Source organism: Oncorhynchus gorbuscha, unplaced genomic scaffold (assembly GCF_021184085.1).
Source record: "Oncorhynchus gorbuscha isolate QuinsamMale2020 ecotype Even-year unplaced genomic scaffold, OgorEven_v1.0 Un_scaffold_1598, whole genome shotgun sequence".
Lineage (NCBI taxonomy): Eukaryota > Metazoa > Chordata > Actinopteri > Salmoniformes > Salmonidae > Oncorhynchus > Oncorhynchus gorbuscha.
In genome coordinates, this window is record NW_025746331.1 from 106,911 (window position 1) to 120,947 (window position 14,037).

The window sequence follows — 14,037 nt, forward strand, 5'->3', positions numbered from 1 at the left end:
TCAGGACTGTGGGTCTGTCTCAGGACTGTGGGTCTGTCTCAGGACTGTGGGTCTGTCTCAGGACTGTGGGTCTGTCTCAGGACTGTGGGTCTGTCTCAGGACTGTGGGTCTGTCTCAGGACTGTGGGTCTGTCTCAGGACTGTGGGTCTGTCTCAGGACTGTGGGTCTGTCTCAGGACTGTGGGTCTGTCTCAGGACTGTGGGTCTGTCTCAGGACTGTGGGTCTGTCTCAGGACTGTGGGTCTGTCTCAGGACTGTGGGTCTGTCTCAGGACTGTGGGTCTGTCTCAGGACTGTGGGTCTGTCTCAGGACTGTGGGTCTGTCTCAGGACTGTGGGTCTGTCTCAGGACTGTAGGAGGACTGGGGGTCTGTCTCAGGGCTGGGGGTCTGTCTCAGGACTGTGGGTCTGTCTCAGGACTGTGGGTCTGTCTCAGGACTGTGGGTCTGTCTCAGGACTGTGGGTCTGTCTCAGGACTGTGGGTCTGTCTCAGGACTGTGGGTCTGTCTCAGGACTGTGGGTCTGTCTCAGGACTGTGGGAGGACTGTGGGTCTGTCTCAGGACTGTAGGAGGACTGTGGGTCTGTCTCAGGACTGAAGGAGGACTGTGGGTCTGTCTCAGGACTGTAGGAGGACTGTGGGTCTGTCTCAGGACTGTAGGTCTGTCTCAGGACTGTGGGTCTGTCTCAGGACTGTAGATCTGTCTCAGGACTGTAGGTCTGTCTCAGGACTGTAGTTCTGTCTCAGGACTGTGGGTCTGTCTCAGGACTGTAGGAGGACTGTGGGTCTGTCTCAGGACTGTAGGAGGACTGTGGGTCTGTCTCAGGACTGTAGGAGGACTGTGGGTCTGTCTCAGGACTGTAGGAGGACTGTGGGTCTGTCTCAGGACTATGGGAGGACTGTGGGTCTGTCTCAGGACTGTGGGAGGACTGTGGGTCTGTCTCAGGACTGTGGGTCTGTCTCAGGACTGTGGGTCTGTCTCAGGACTGTGGGTCTGTCTCAGGACTGTGGGTCTGTCTCAGGACTGTGGGTCTGTCTCAGGACTGTGGGTCTGTCTCAGGACTGTGGGTCTGTCTCAGGACTGTGGGTCTGTCTCAGGACTGTGGGTCTGTCTCAGGACTGTAGGAGGACTGCGGGTCTGTCTCAGGACTGTGGGTTTGTCTCAGGACTGTGGGTTTGTCTCAGGACTGTGGGTTTGTCTCAGGACTGTGGGTTTGTCTCAGGACTGTGGGTTTGTCTCAGGACTGTAGGAGGACTGTGGGTCTGTCTCAGGACTGTGGGTCTGTCTCAGGACTGTGGGTCTGTCTCAGGACTGTGGGTCTGTCTCAGGACTGTGGGTCTGTCTCAGGACTGTGGGTCTGTCTCAGGACTGTGGGTCTGTCTCAGGACTGTGGGTCTGTCTCAGGACTGGGGGTCTGTCTCAGGACTGTAGGAGGACTGTGGGTCTGTCTCAGGACTATGGGAGGACTGTGGGTCTGTCTCAGGACTGTAGGAGGACTGTGGGTCTGTCTCAGGACTGTGGGTCTGTCTCAGGACTGTGGGTCTGTCTCAGGACTGTGGGTCTGTCTCAGGACTGTGGGTCTGTCTCAGGACTGTGGGTCTGTCTCAGGACTGTGGGTCTGTCTCAGGACTGTGGGTCTGTCTCAGGACTGTGGGTCTGTCTGAGGACTGTGGGTCTGTCTGAGGACTGTGGGTCTGTCTCAGGACTGTGGGTCTGTCTCAGGACTGGGGGTCTGTCTCAGGACTGGGGGTCTGTCTGAAGGAAATGTTGACGCCAATTCCGTGTGTGTAGGTATTGGGTGCCAGTAGAATACGACGATGAGGACAAGGACAAGGAGAAGAAGGAGAGGCACGGCCACCATGGAGGAGAGGAAGAGGAGGAGGAGAGGGTGGAGGAAGACTTCCAGTGTGTTGTGTATTTCTGGCAGGGCCGGCAGGCCTCCAACATGGGCTGGCTCACCTTCACCTTCTCTCTGCAGAAGAAGTTTGAGAGTCTCTTCCCTGGGAAACTGGAGGTACACACACACACACACACACCACACACACACACACCACACACACACACACCACACACACACACACCACACACACTGGAGGTACACACACACACACACACACACACACACACACACACACACACACACACACACACACACACACACACACACACACACACACAGTAGGACTAGACGTCCCTCGTCCCTGGGAAACTAGAGGTTCCTAATGTTTAGTACGGTCGGTACCTGATATATCTGTTCTCCGTAGGTGGTCCGTATGACTCAGCAGCAGGAGAACCTCTAAGTTCCTGTCTCACTAATATCTGTTCTCTGTAGGTGGTCCGTATGACTCAGCAGCAGGAGAACCTCTAAGTTCCTGTCTCACTAATATCTGTTCTCCGTAGGTGGTCCGTATGACTCAGCAGCAGGAGAACCTCTAAGTTCCTGTCTCACTAATATCTGTTCTCCGTAGGTGGTCCGTATGACTCAGCAGCAGGAGAACCTCTAAGTTCCTGTCTCACTAATATCTGTTCTCCGTAGGTGGTCCGTATGACTCAGCAGCAGGAGAACCTCTAAGTTCCTGTCTCACTAATATCTGTTCTCCGTAGGTGGTCCGTATGACTCAGCAGCAGGAGAACCTCTAAGTTCCTGTCTCACTAATATCTGTTCTCCGTAGGTGGTCCGTATGACTCAGCAGCAGGAGAACCTCTAAGTTCCTGTCTCACTTCAAGAGGAAGTTCATCGTTCATAAAGGGAAGAGGAAACAGAAGATCGATGCCGCCCAGCCCTCCCTCTACCACATACGCACCAATGGCAGCGCTCTCTGTACCAGGTACACACCCCCTCTACCACATAGCACCAATGGCAGCGCTCTCTGTACCAGGTACACACCCCCTCTACCACATAGCACCAATGGCAGCGCTCTCTGTACCAGGTACACGCCCCCTCTACCACATAGCACCAATGGCAGCGCTCTCTGTACCAGGTACACACCCCCTCTACCACATAGCACCAATGGCAGGGCTCTCTGTACCAGGTACACGCACCCTCTACCACATAGCACCAATGGCAGCGCTCTCTGTACCAGGTACACACCCCCTCTACCACATACGCACCAATGGCAGCGCTCTCTGTACCAGGTACACGCCCCCTCTACCACATAGCACCAATGGCAGCGCTCTCTGTACCAGGTACACGCCCCCTCTACCACATAGCACCAATGGCAGCGCTCTCTGTACCAGGTACACACCCCCTCTACCACATAGCACCAATGGCAGGGCTCTCTGTACCAGGTACACGCCCCCTCTACCACATAGCACCAATGGCAGCGCTCTCTGTACCAGGTACACGCCCCCTCTACCACATAGCACCAATGGCAGGGCTCTCTGTACCAGGTACACGCCCCCTCTACCACATAGCACCAATGGCAGCGCTCTCTGTACCAGGTACACGCCCCCTCTACCACATAGCACCAATGGCAGGGCTCTCTGTACCAGGTACACGCCCCCTCTACCACATAGCACCAATGGCAGGGTTCTCTGTACTCAAACTGTAAATCTGTAAATACGTGACACTAGAACGGCTGTGACGAGGAGACATTGTTTTTCAATGGAGGAGGCCAACAGAAGCTCTCCTCTCGCCCTCTTTCTCTCCCTCCTCTCCCTCTCTCCTTTCTCTCTCGCCCTCTTTCTCTCCCTCCTCTCCCTCTCTCCTTTCTCTCTCGCCCTCTTTCTCTCCCTCCTCTCCCTCTCCTTTCTCTCTCGCCCTCTTTCTCTCCCTCCTCTCCCTCTCTCCTTTCTCTCTCGCCCTCTTTCTCACCCTCCTCTCCTCTCTCCTTTCTCTCTCGCCCTCTTTCTCACCCTCCTCTCCCTCTCTCCTTTCTCTCTCGCCCTCTTTCTCACCCTCCTCTCCCTCTCTCCTTTCTCTCTCGCCCTCTTTCTCACCCTCCTCTCTCTCTATCCTTTCTCACCCTCCTCTCCTCTCTCCTTTCTCTCTCGGCCTCTTTCTCCCCCTCCTCTCCCTCTCTCCTTTCTCTCTCGCCCTCTTTCTCACCCTCCTCTCCCCTCTCTCTCTCTCGCCCTCTTTCGCACCCCCCTCTCCCTCTCTCTCTCTCGCCCTCTTTCTCACCTTCCTCTCCCTCTCTCCTTTCTCTCTCGCCCTCTTTCTCACCCTCCTCTCCCTCTCCTTTCTCTCTCGCCCTCTTTCTCACCCTCTCTCCTTTCTCTCTCGCCCTCTTTCTCCCCCTCCTCTCTCCTTTCTCTCTCGCCCTCTTTCTCACCCTCCTCTCCCCTCTCTCTCTCGCCCTCTTTCTCACCCTCCTCTCCTCTCTCCTTTCTCTCTCGCCCTCTTTCTCACCCTCCTCTCCTTTCTCTCTCGCCCTCTTTCTCACCCTCCTCTCCTCTCTCCTTTCTCTCTCGCCCTCTTTCTCACCCTCCTTTCTCTCTCGCCCTCTTTCTCACCCTCTCTCCTTTCTCTCTCGCCCTCTTTCTCCCCCTCCTCTCTCCTTTCTCTCTCGCCCTCTTTCTCACCCTCCTCTCTCCTTTCTCTCTCGCCCTCTTTCTCCCCCTCCTCTCCCTCCTTTCTCTCTCGCCCTCTTTCTCACCCTCCTCTCCTCTCTCCTTTCTCTCTCGCCCTCTTTCTCACCCTCCTCTCCCTCTTTCTCTTTCTCCCTCTCTCCTTTCTCTCTCGCCCTCTTTCTCACCCTCCTCTCCCTCTTTCTCCCTCTCCTCTCTCTCGCCCTCTTTCTCCCCCTCCTCTCCTCTCTTGCTCTCCTCTCTCTCCCTCGCCCTCTTTCTCCCTCCCCTCTCTCTCTCGCCCTCTTTCTCCCCCTCCTCCTCTCTTGCTCTCCTCTCTCCCTCGCCCTCTTTCTCCCTCCTCTCCCCCTCCTCTCGCCCTCACCCTCTCTTTCTCCTTCTCTCTTGCTTTCCTCTCTCTCTCCTCTCCCTTCTCTCCTCTCCCTTCTCTCCTCTCCCTTCTCTCCTCTCCCTTCTCTCCTCTCCCTTCTCTCCTCTCCCTTCTCCCTCTCCCTTCTCTCCTCTCCCTTCTCCCCTCTCTTTCTCCTCTCTTGCTTTCCTCTCTCTCTCCTCTCCCTTCTCCCCTCTCCCTTCTCCCCTCTCCCTTCTCTCCTCTCCCTTCTCTTCTCTTCTCTCGTCTCTTTCTCCTCTCTCCAGGACCATCCAGATAGGAACAGACTCCAGTAACCTGAACTCAGAGTTCTGCTTCATCCTCAAGGTCAGTTATATACCTGAGACACTCTGACCTCTGACCTCGATAACACAGGACATATCACACTGAAAGAAACCTTTAACCTGTCAGAACTTTAATTGAGTGTAAAATGTAAGTAGCTTAATAGTGTGTGTGTGTGTGTGTGTGTGTGTGTGTGTGTGTGTGTGTGTGTGTGTGTGTAGGTGCCGTTTGAGAGCACAGACAACCAGGGGATAGTGTATACCTGGGTGGGCCGGGCTGCTGATCCTGATGAGGCCAAACTGGCGGAAGACATCATGAACTGTATGTTTGATGACACCTACAGCAAACAGGTACATCTGTCTGTTATACCTGTCTGTTACACCTGTCTGTCTCTTACACCTGTCTGTCTGTTATACCTGTCTGTCTGTTATACCTGTCTGTCTGTTATACCTGTCTGTCTGTTATACCTGTCTGTCTGTTATACCTGTCTGTCTGTTATACCTGTCTGTCTGTTATACCTGTCTGTCTGTTATACCTGTCTGTCTGTTATACCTGTCTGTCTGTTATACCTGTCTGTCTGTTATACCTGTCTGTCTGTTACACCTGTCTGTCTGTTACACCTGTCTGTCTGTTACACCTGTCTGTCTGTTATACCTGTCTGTTATACCTGTCTGTCTGTTACACCTGTCTGTTATACCTGTCTGTCTGTTATACCTGTCTGTCTGTTATACCTGGCTGTCTGTTATACCTGGCTGTCTGTTATACCTGGCTGTCTGTTATACCTGGCTGTCTGTTATACCTGGCTGTCTGTTATACCTGGCTGTCTGTTATACCTGGCTGTCTGTTATACCTGGCTGTCTGTTATACCTGGCTGTCTGTTACACCTGGCTGTCTGTTACACCTGTCTGTTATACCTGTCTGTCTGTTATACCTGTCTGTTATACCTGTCTGTCTGTTACGTCTGTCTGTCTGTTACGTCTGTCTGCCTGTTACGTCTGTCTGCCTGTTACGTCTGTCTGCCTGTTACGTCTGTCTGCCTGTTACGTCTGTCTGTCTGTTACACCTGTCTGTCTGTTATACCTGTCTGTTACGTCTGTCTGTCTGTTACGTACGTCTGTCTGTCTGTCTGTTACAGTTTGACTGGTTAACATGGAACCTCTGACCGAGGCAGTTTGACTGGTTAACATGGAACCTCTGACCGAGGCAGTTTGACTGGTTAACATGGAACCTCTGACCGTGGCAGTTTGACTGGTTAACATGGATGGAACCTCTGACCGAGGCAGTTTGACTAGTTAACATGGATGGAACCTCTGACCGAGGCAGTTTGACTAGTTAACATGGATGGAACCTCTGACCGAGGCAGTTTGACTGGTTAACATGGATGGAACCTCTGACTGTGGCAGTTTGACTGGTTAACATGGATGGAACCTCTGACCGTGGCAGTTTGACTGGTTAACATGGAACCTCTGACCGAGGCAGTTTGACTGGTTAACATGGATGGAACCTCTGACCGAGGCAGTTTGACTGGTTAACATGGATGGAACCTCTGACCGAGGCAGTTTGACTGGTTAACATGGAACCTCTGACCGTGGCAGTTTGACTGGTTAACATGGATGGAACCTCTGACCGTGGCAGTTTGACTAGTTAACATGGATGGAACCTCTGACCGAGGCAGTTTGACTGGTTAACATGGATGGAACCTCTGACCGAGGCAGTTTGACTGGTTAACATGGATGGAACCTCTGACTGTGGCAGTTTGACTGGTTAACATGGATGGAACCTCTGACCGTGGCAGTTTGACTGGTTAACATGGAACCTCTGACCGAGGCAGTTTGACTGGTTAACATGGATGGAACCTCTGACCGAGGCAGTTTGACTGGTTAACATGGATGGAACCTCTGACCGAGGCAGTTTGACTGGTTAACATGGAACCTCTGACCGAGGCAGTTTGACTGGTTAACATGGATGGAACCTCTGACCGAGGCAGTTTGACTGGTTAACATGGATGGAACCTCTGACCGAGGCAGTTTGACTGGTTGACATGGAACCTCTGACCGTGGCAGTTTGACTGGTTAACATGGATGGAACCTCTGACCGAGGCAGTTTGACTGGTTAACATGGAACCTCTGACCGTGGCAGTTTGACTGGTTAACATGGATGGAACCTCTGACCGAGGCAGTTTGACTAGTTAACATGGAACCTCTGACCGTGGCAGTTTGACTGGTTAACATGGAACCTCTGACCGAGGCAGTTTGACTGGTTAACATGGATGGAACCTCTGACCGAGGCAGTTTGACTGGTTAACATGGATGGAACCTCTGACCGTGGCAGTTTGACTGGTTAACATGGAACCTCTGACCGTGGCAGTTTGACTGGTTAACATGGATGGAACCTCTGACCGAGGCAGTTTGACTGGTTAACATGGATGGAACCTCTGACCGAGGCAGTTTGACTGGTTAACATGGAACCTCTGACCGAGGCAGTTTGACTGGTTAACATGGAACCTCTGACCGAGGCAGTTTGACTGGTTAACATGGAACCTCTGACCGAGGCAGTTTGACTGGTTAACATGGAACCTCTGACCGAGGCAGTTTGACTGGTTAACATGGAACCTCTGACCGTAGCAGTTTGACTAGTTAACATGGATGGGAACCTCTGACCGAGGCAGTTTGCCTGGTTAACATGGAACCTCTGACCGAGGCAGTTTGACTGGTTAACATGGAACCTCTGACCGAGGCAGTTTGACTAGTTAACATGGATGGAACCTCTGACCGAGGCAGTTTGACTGGTTAACATGGAACCTCTGACCGAGGCAGTTTGACTGGTTAACATGGAACCTCTGACCGAGGCAGTTTGACTGGTTAACATGGAACCTCTGACCGTAGCAGTTTGACTAGTTAACATGGATGGAACCTCTGACCGTAGCAGTTTGACTAGTTAACATGGATGGAACCTCTGACTGTGGCAGTTTGACTGGTTAACATGGAACCTCTGACCGTAGCAGTTTGACTAGTTAACATGGATGGAACCTCTGACCGTGGCAGTTTGACTGGTTAACATGGATGGAACCTCTGACCGTGGCAGTTTGACTGGTTAACATGGATGGAACCTCTGACCGTGGCAGTTTGACTGGTTAACATGGAACCTCTGACCGTGGCAGTTTGCCTGGTTAACATGGAACCTCTGACCGTGGCAGTTTGACTGGTTAACATGGAACCTCTGACCGAGGCAGTTTGACTGGTTAACATGGAACCTCTGACCGTAGCAGTTTGACTAGTTAACATGGATGGAACCTCTGACTGTGGCAGTTTGACTGGTTAACATGGAACCTCTGACCGAGGCAGTTTGACTGGTTAACATGGAACCTCTGACTGTGGCAGTTTGACTGGTTAACATGGATGGAACCTCTGACCGTGGCAGTTTGACTGGTTAACATGGAACCTCTGACCGTAGCAGTTTGACTAGTTAACATGGATGGAACCTCTGACCGAGGCAGTTTGACTGGTTAACATGGAACCTCTGACCGAGGCAGTTTGACTGGTTAACATGGAACCTCTGACCGTGGCAGTTTGACTGGTTAACATGGATGGAACCTCTGACCGTGGCAGTTTGACTGGTTAACATGGAACCTCTGACCGTAGCAGTTTGACTGGTTAACATGGAACCTCTGACCGAGGCAGTTTGACTGGTTAACATGGAACCTCTGACCGAGGCAGTTTGACTGGTTAACATGGAACCTCTGACCGTAGCAGTTTGACTAGTTAACATGGAACCTCTGACTGTGGCAGTTTGACTGGTTAACATGGAACCTCTGACCGTAGCAGTTTGACTAGTTAACATGGATGGAACCTCTGACCGAGGCAGTTTGACTAGTTAACATGGATGGAACCTCTGACCGAGGCAGTTTGACTGGTTAACATGGAACCTCTGACTGTGGCAGTTTGACTGGTTAACATGGAACCTCTGACCGTAGCAGTTTGACTGGTTAACATGGAACCTCTGACCGAGGCAGTTTGACTGGTTAACATGGAACCTCTGACCGAGGCAGTTTGACTGGTTAACATGGAACCTCTGACCGTAGCAGTTTGACTAGTTAACATGGAACCTCTGACCGAGGCAGTTTGACTGGTTAACATGGAACCTCTGACCGTGGCAGTTTGACTGGTTAACATGGATGGAACCTCTGACTGTGGCAGTTTGACTGGTTAACATGGAACCTCTGACCGAGGCAGTTTGACTGGTTAACATGGAACCTCTGACCGAGGCAGTTTGACTGGTTAACATGGAACCTCTGACCGAGGCAGTTTGACTGGTTAACATGGAACCTCTGACCGAGGCAGTTTGACTGGTTAACATGGATGGAACCTCTGACCGAGGCAGTTTGACTGGTTAACATGGATGGAACCTCTGACCGAGGCAGTTTGACTGGTTAACATGGATGGAACCTCTGACCGTGGCAGTTTATCTGATAAACATCATTATAATTCTATGGTAAGAACCTGCTTTGACCCGGAGCTCCTGTCTCCTAGGTGATCAACGAGGGGGAGGAGCCGGAGAACTTCTTCTGGGTGGGGATTGGCTGTCAGAAGGTATACGACGAGGACGCTGACTATATGAAGTACGCCAGACTGTTCCGCTGCTCCAATGAGAAGGGATACTTCGCCGTGTCTGAGAAATGTTCTGACTTCTGTCAGGACGACCTGGCCGACGATGACATCATGCTACTGGACAACGGCAAAGAGGTGGGACTAGCTGTATATACACCTGGACACTACACCTGTCTGTCTATATACACCTGGACACTACACCTGTCTGTCTATATACACCTGTCTGTCTATATACACCTGGACACTACACCTGTCTGTCTATATACACCTGGACACTACACCTGTCTGTCTATATACACCTGGACACTACACCTGTCTGTCTATATACACCTGGACACTACACCTGTCTGTCTATATACACCTGGACACTACACCTGTCTGTCTATATACACCTGGACACTACACCTGTCTGTCTATATACACCTGGACACTACACCGGTCTGTCTATATACACCTGGACACTACACCTGTCTGTCTATATACACCTGGACACTACACCTGTCTGTCTATATACACCTGGACACTACACCTGTCTGTCTATATACACCTGGACACTACACCTGTCTGTCTATATACACCTGGACACTACACCTGTCTGTCTATATACACCTGGACACTACACCTGTCTGTCTATATACACCTGGACACTACACCTGTCTGTCTATATACACCTGGACACTACACCTGTCTGTCTATATACACCTGGACACTACACCTGTCTGTCTATATACACCTGGACACTACACCTGTCTGTCTATATACACCTGGACACTACACCTGTCTGTCTATATACAGGGCCTGGACACTACACCTGTCTGTCTATATACAGGGCCTGGACACTACACCTGTCTGTCTATATACAGGGCCTGGACACTACACCTGTCTGTCTATATACAGGGCCTGGACACTACACCTGTCTGTCTATATACAGGGCCTGGACACTACACCTGTCTGTCTATATACAGGGCCTGGACACTACACCTGTCTGTCTATATACAGGGCCTGGACACTACACCTGTCTGTCTATATACAGGGCCTGGACACTACACCTGTCTGTCTATATACAGGATCCATTGCCTGGACCTGGACACTACACCTGTCTGTCTATATACAGGGCCTGGACACCTGTCTGTCTATATACAGGGCCTGGACACTACACCTGAAATAGTGTTTCCTGTCTCTCTCTCTCTGTCAGGTGTACATGTGGGTGGGAACTCAGACCAGCCAGGTAGAAATTAAACTCAGCCTCAAAGCCTGCCAGGTAAGATGTGTGACCCTCTCGCGCCTCTACTGTAATCATTTTTAGGCTGGGATTGAATCCCATCCCACTTTGTCAGCTATGATCCATTGTTCCAAGACCACATTCACAGTGAACCCTGCACATGTTGGCTCAATTACATTTAAATGGAGCACAGGAGACAGAGTGATGGGATGGAACCCTGGCCACCTTTTCATGATTTACTGACATTCTGTCAGTCTATTGTTTTACTAGATCTTTACTGTGTCTAGATGTCATTCTGTCAGTCTATTGTTTTACTAGATCTTTACTGTGTCTAGGTGTCATTCTGTCAGTCTATTGTTTTACTAGATCTTTACTGTGTCTAGATGTCATTCTGTCAGTCTATTGTTTTACTAGATCTTTACTGTGTCTAGATGTCAGTCTATTGTTTTACTAGATCTTTACTGTGTCTAGATGTCATTCTGTCAGTCTATTGTTTTACTAGATCTTTACTGTGTCTAGATGTCAGTCTATTGTTTTACTAGATCTTTACTGTGTCTAGATGTCAGTCTATTGTTTTACTAGATCTTTACTGTGTCTAGATGTCAGTCTATTGTTTTACTAGATCTTTACTGTGTCTAGATGTCAGTCTATTGTTTTACTAGATCTTTACTGTGTCTAGATGTCAGTCTATTGTTTTACTAGATCTTTACTGTGTCTAGATGTCAGTCTATTGTTTTACTAGATCTTTACTGTGTCTAGATGTCAGTCTATTGTTTTACTAGATCTTTACTGTGTCTAGATGTCATTCTGTCAGTCTATTGTTTTACTAGATCTTTACTGTGTCTAGATGTCAGTCTATTGTTTTACTAGATCTTTACTGTGTCTAGATGCTGTCAGCACCACTTCCGCAGGTCAGATTGTTCCATGTGAACATAATGAAGGTGGTTTTGTCTCCTCTAGGTCTACATCCAGCACATGCGTTCTAAGGAGACGGAGACCCCCAGGAAGCTGCGTCTGGTCAGGAAGGGAAACGAGCCACACTGCTTCACACGATGCTTCCACGGCTGGGGCGCCTTCAAGATTGCGCTCGCGTAGACACGTCACTCTACATGGCCACGGTCTTCAGGACAAAGCTGTGTCTATGTTGGCTTTATCATATCAGCGTTTTACCGGCTTGATCCCCCCCCATCACCCTTCCCGTTCCCCTTCCTGCTCCCCGTTCCCCTTCCTGCCCTCCCCGTTCCCCTTCCTGCCCCCCTCCCCGTTCCCCTTCCTGCCCCCTCACCTCTGTTCCCCTCTCCTCCCTCCTCTCAGGATCTCCGTGGCAACGACACGCCCGTTCTGACATCCCAGACACAGAGAGGAATCTGTATTCCTGTTGTGTGTTTCAGTGATTGGTCCGGGCCTTGCCGTAGATTTCTTTGTAATACCAGATATCGATGTATATTTACTAGACTGCCATCTTCTACTGTACTGCAGCAGCTCAACGTGCGCACGCCTGCCTGTCATTGTGCACACTATTTATGGATTTTATATGAGAATAAAGTTTCACAGAACCTGCCTGCTACCTGGTCTCAAGTTGACTTTTCATTTTCAAGGTCCTTTATGTCTCTATTCAACCTGCTGTCTGTCTGCTACCTGGTCTCAAGGTCCTTTATGTCTCTATTCAACCTGCTGTCTGTCTGCTACCTGGTCTCAAGGTCCTTTATGTCTTTATTCAACCTGCTGTCTGTCTGCTACCTGGTCTCAAGGTCCTTTATGTCTCTATTCAACCTGCTGTCTGTCTGCTACCTGGTCTCAAGGTCCTTTGTCTCTATTCAACCTGCTGTCTGTCTGCTACCTGGTCTCAAGGTCCTTTATGTCTCTATTCAACCTGCTGTCTGTCTGCTACCTGGTCTCAAGGTCCTTTATGTCTCTATTCAACCTGCTGTCTGTCTGCTACCTGGTCTCAAGGTCCTTTATGTCTCTATTCAACCTGCTGTCTGTCTGCTACCTGGTCTCAAGGTCCTTTATGTCTCTATTCAACCTGCTGTCTGTCTGCTACCTGGTCTCAAGGTCCTTTGTCTCTATTCAACCTGCTGTCTGTCTGCTACCTGGTCTCAAGGTCCTTTATGTCTCTATTCAACCTGCTGTCTGTCTGCTACCTGGTCTCAAGGTCCTTTATGTCTCTATTCAACCTGCTGTCTGTCTGCTACCTGGTCTCAAGGTCCTTTATGTCTCTATTCAACCTGCTGTCTGTCTGCTACCTGGTCTCAAGGTCCTTTATGTCTCTATTCAACCTGCTGTCTGTCTGCTACCTGGTCTCAAGGTCCTTTATGTCTCTATTCAACCTGCTGTCTGTCTGCTACCTGGTCTCAAGGTCCTTTATGTCTCTATTCAACCTGCTGTCTGTCTGCTACCTGGTCTCAAGGTCCTTTATGTCTCTATCTAACCCAGAACTGTGTGAGTGGGTTCAAAGGTCAGCCAGGAGACCACTTCCTGTTTGTAGATGAACAACCCAGAACTGTGTGAGTGGGTTCTCAGGTCAACCCTGGAGATCTCTCTGGTCTCCATAACCAAACCCATTAGATAACCCTGGAGATCTCTCTGGTCTCCATAACCAAACCCATTAGATAACCCTGGAGATCTCTCTGGTCTCCATAACCAAGCCCATTAGATAACCCTGGAGATCTCTCTGGTCTCCATAACCAAACCCATTAGATAACCCTGGAGATCTCTCTGGTCTCCATAACCAAACCCATTAGATAACCCTGGAGATCTCTCTGGTCTCCATAACCAAGCCCATTAGATAACCCTGGAGATCTCTCAAACTTCCTGTTTTCCTCAAAAAGCATCTTGCTTCAATCAGTTTATTCCAGTTCAGAGTAACAATTATTGTATTTTAACAGCAACAGTTCCAACCTACTAGTTTTCTACAGTCAGATGTACAGTAGGCCTGATCATATTCCATCTGTTCTGTTACTAAGGGTTGAACTATCAGTAGCTGGCTTTGGTGAATGTTAGATATTATCTGTGTACAAGACCAGGGG

At 50.2% G+C, this 14,037-nt stretch overlaps 1 protein-coding gene across 1 annotated transcript in view; it reads left to right on the plus strand.

Moving 5' to 3' along the window:
- The window catches only part of LOC124023340 (protein flightless-1 homolog), a 73,916-nt gene extending 61,666 nt beyond the window's left edge, over nucleotides 1-12,250 (plus strand). The window contains 8 exon segments of the mRNA XM_046337854.1: nucleotides 1,789-2,011; nucleotides 2,262-2,297; nucleotides 2,707-2,825; nucleotides 5,164-5,224; nucleotides 5,401-5,529; nucleotides 9,709-9,921; nucleotides 10,982-11,047; nucleotides 11,969-12,250. Coding sequence (XP_046193810.1) covers nucleotides 1,789-2,011; nucleotides 2,262-2,297; nucleotides 2,707-2,825; nucleotides 5,164-5,224; nucleotides 5,401-5,529; nucleotides 9,709-9,921; nucleotides 10,982-11,047; nucleotides 11,969-12,103 — 982 coding nt within the window. The 3' untranslated portion in view covers nucleotides 12,104-12,250.
- Nucleotides 12,251-14,037: the final 1,787 nt, after the last annotated feature.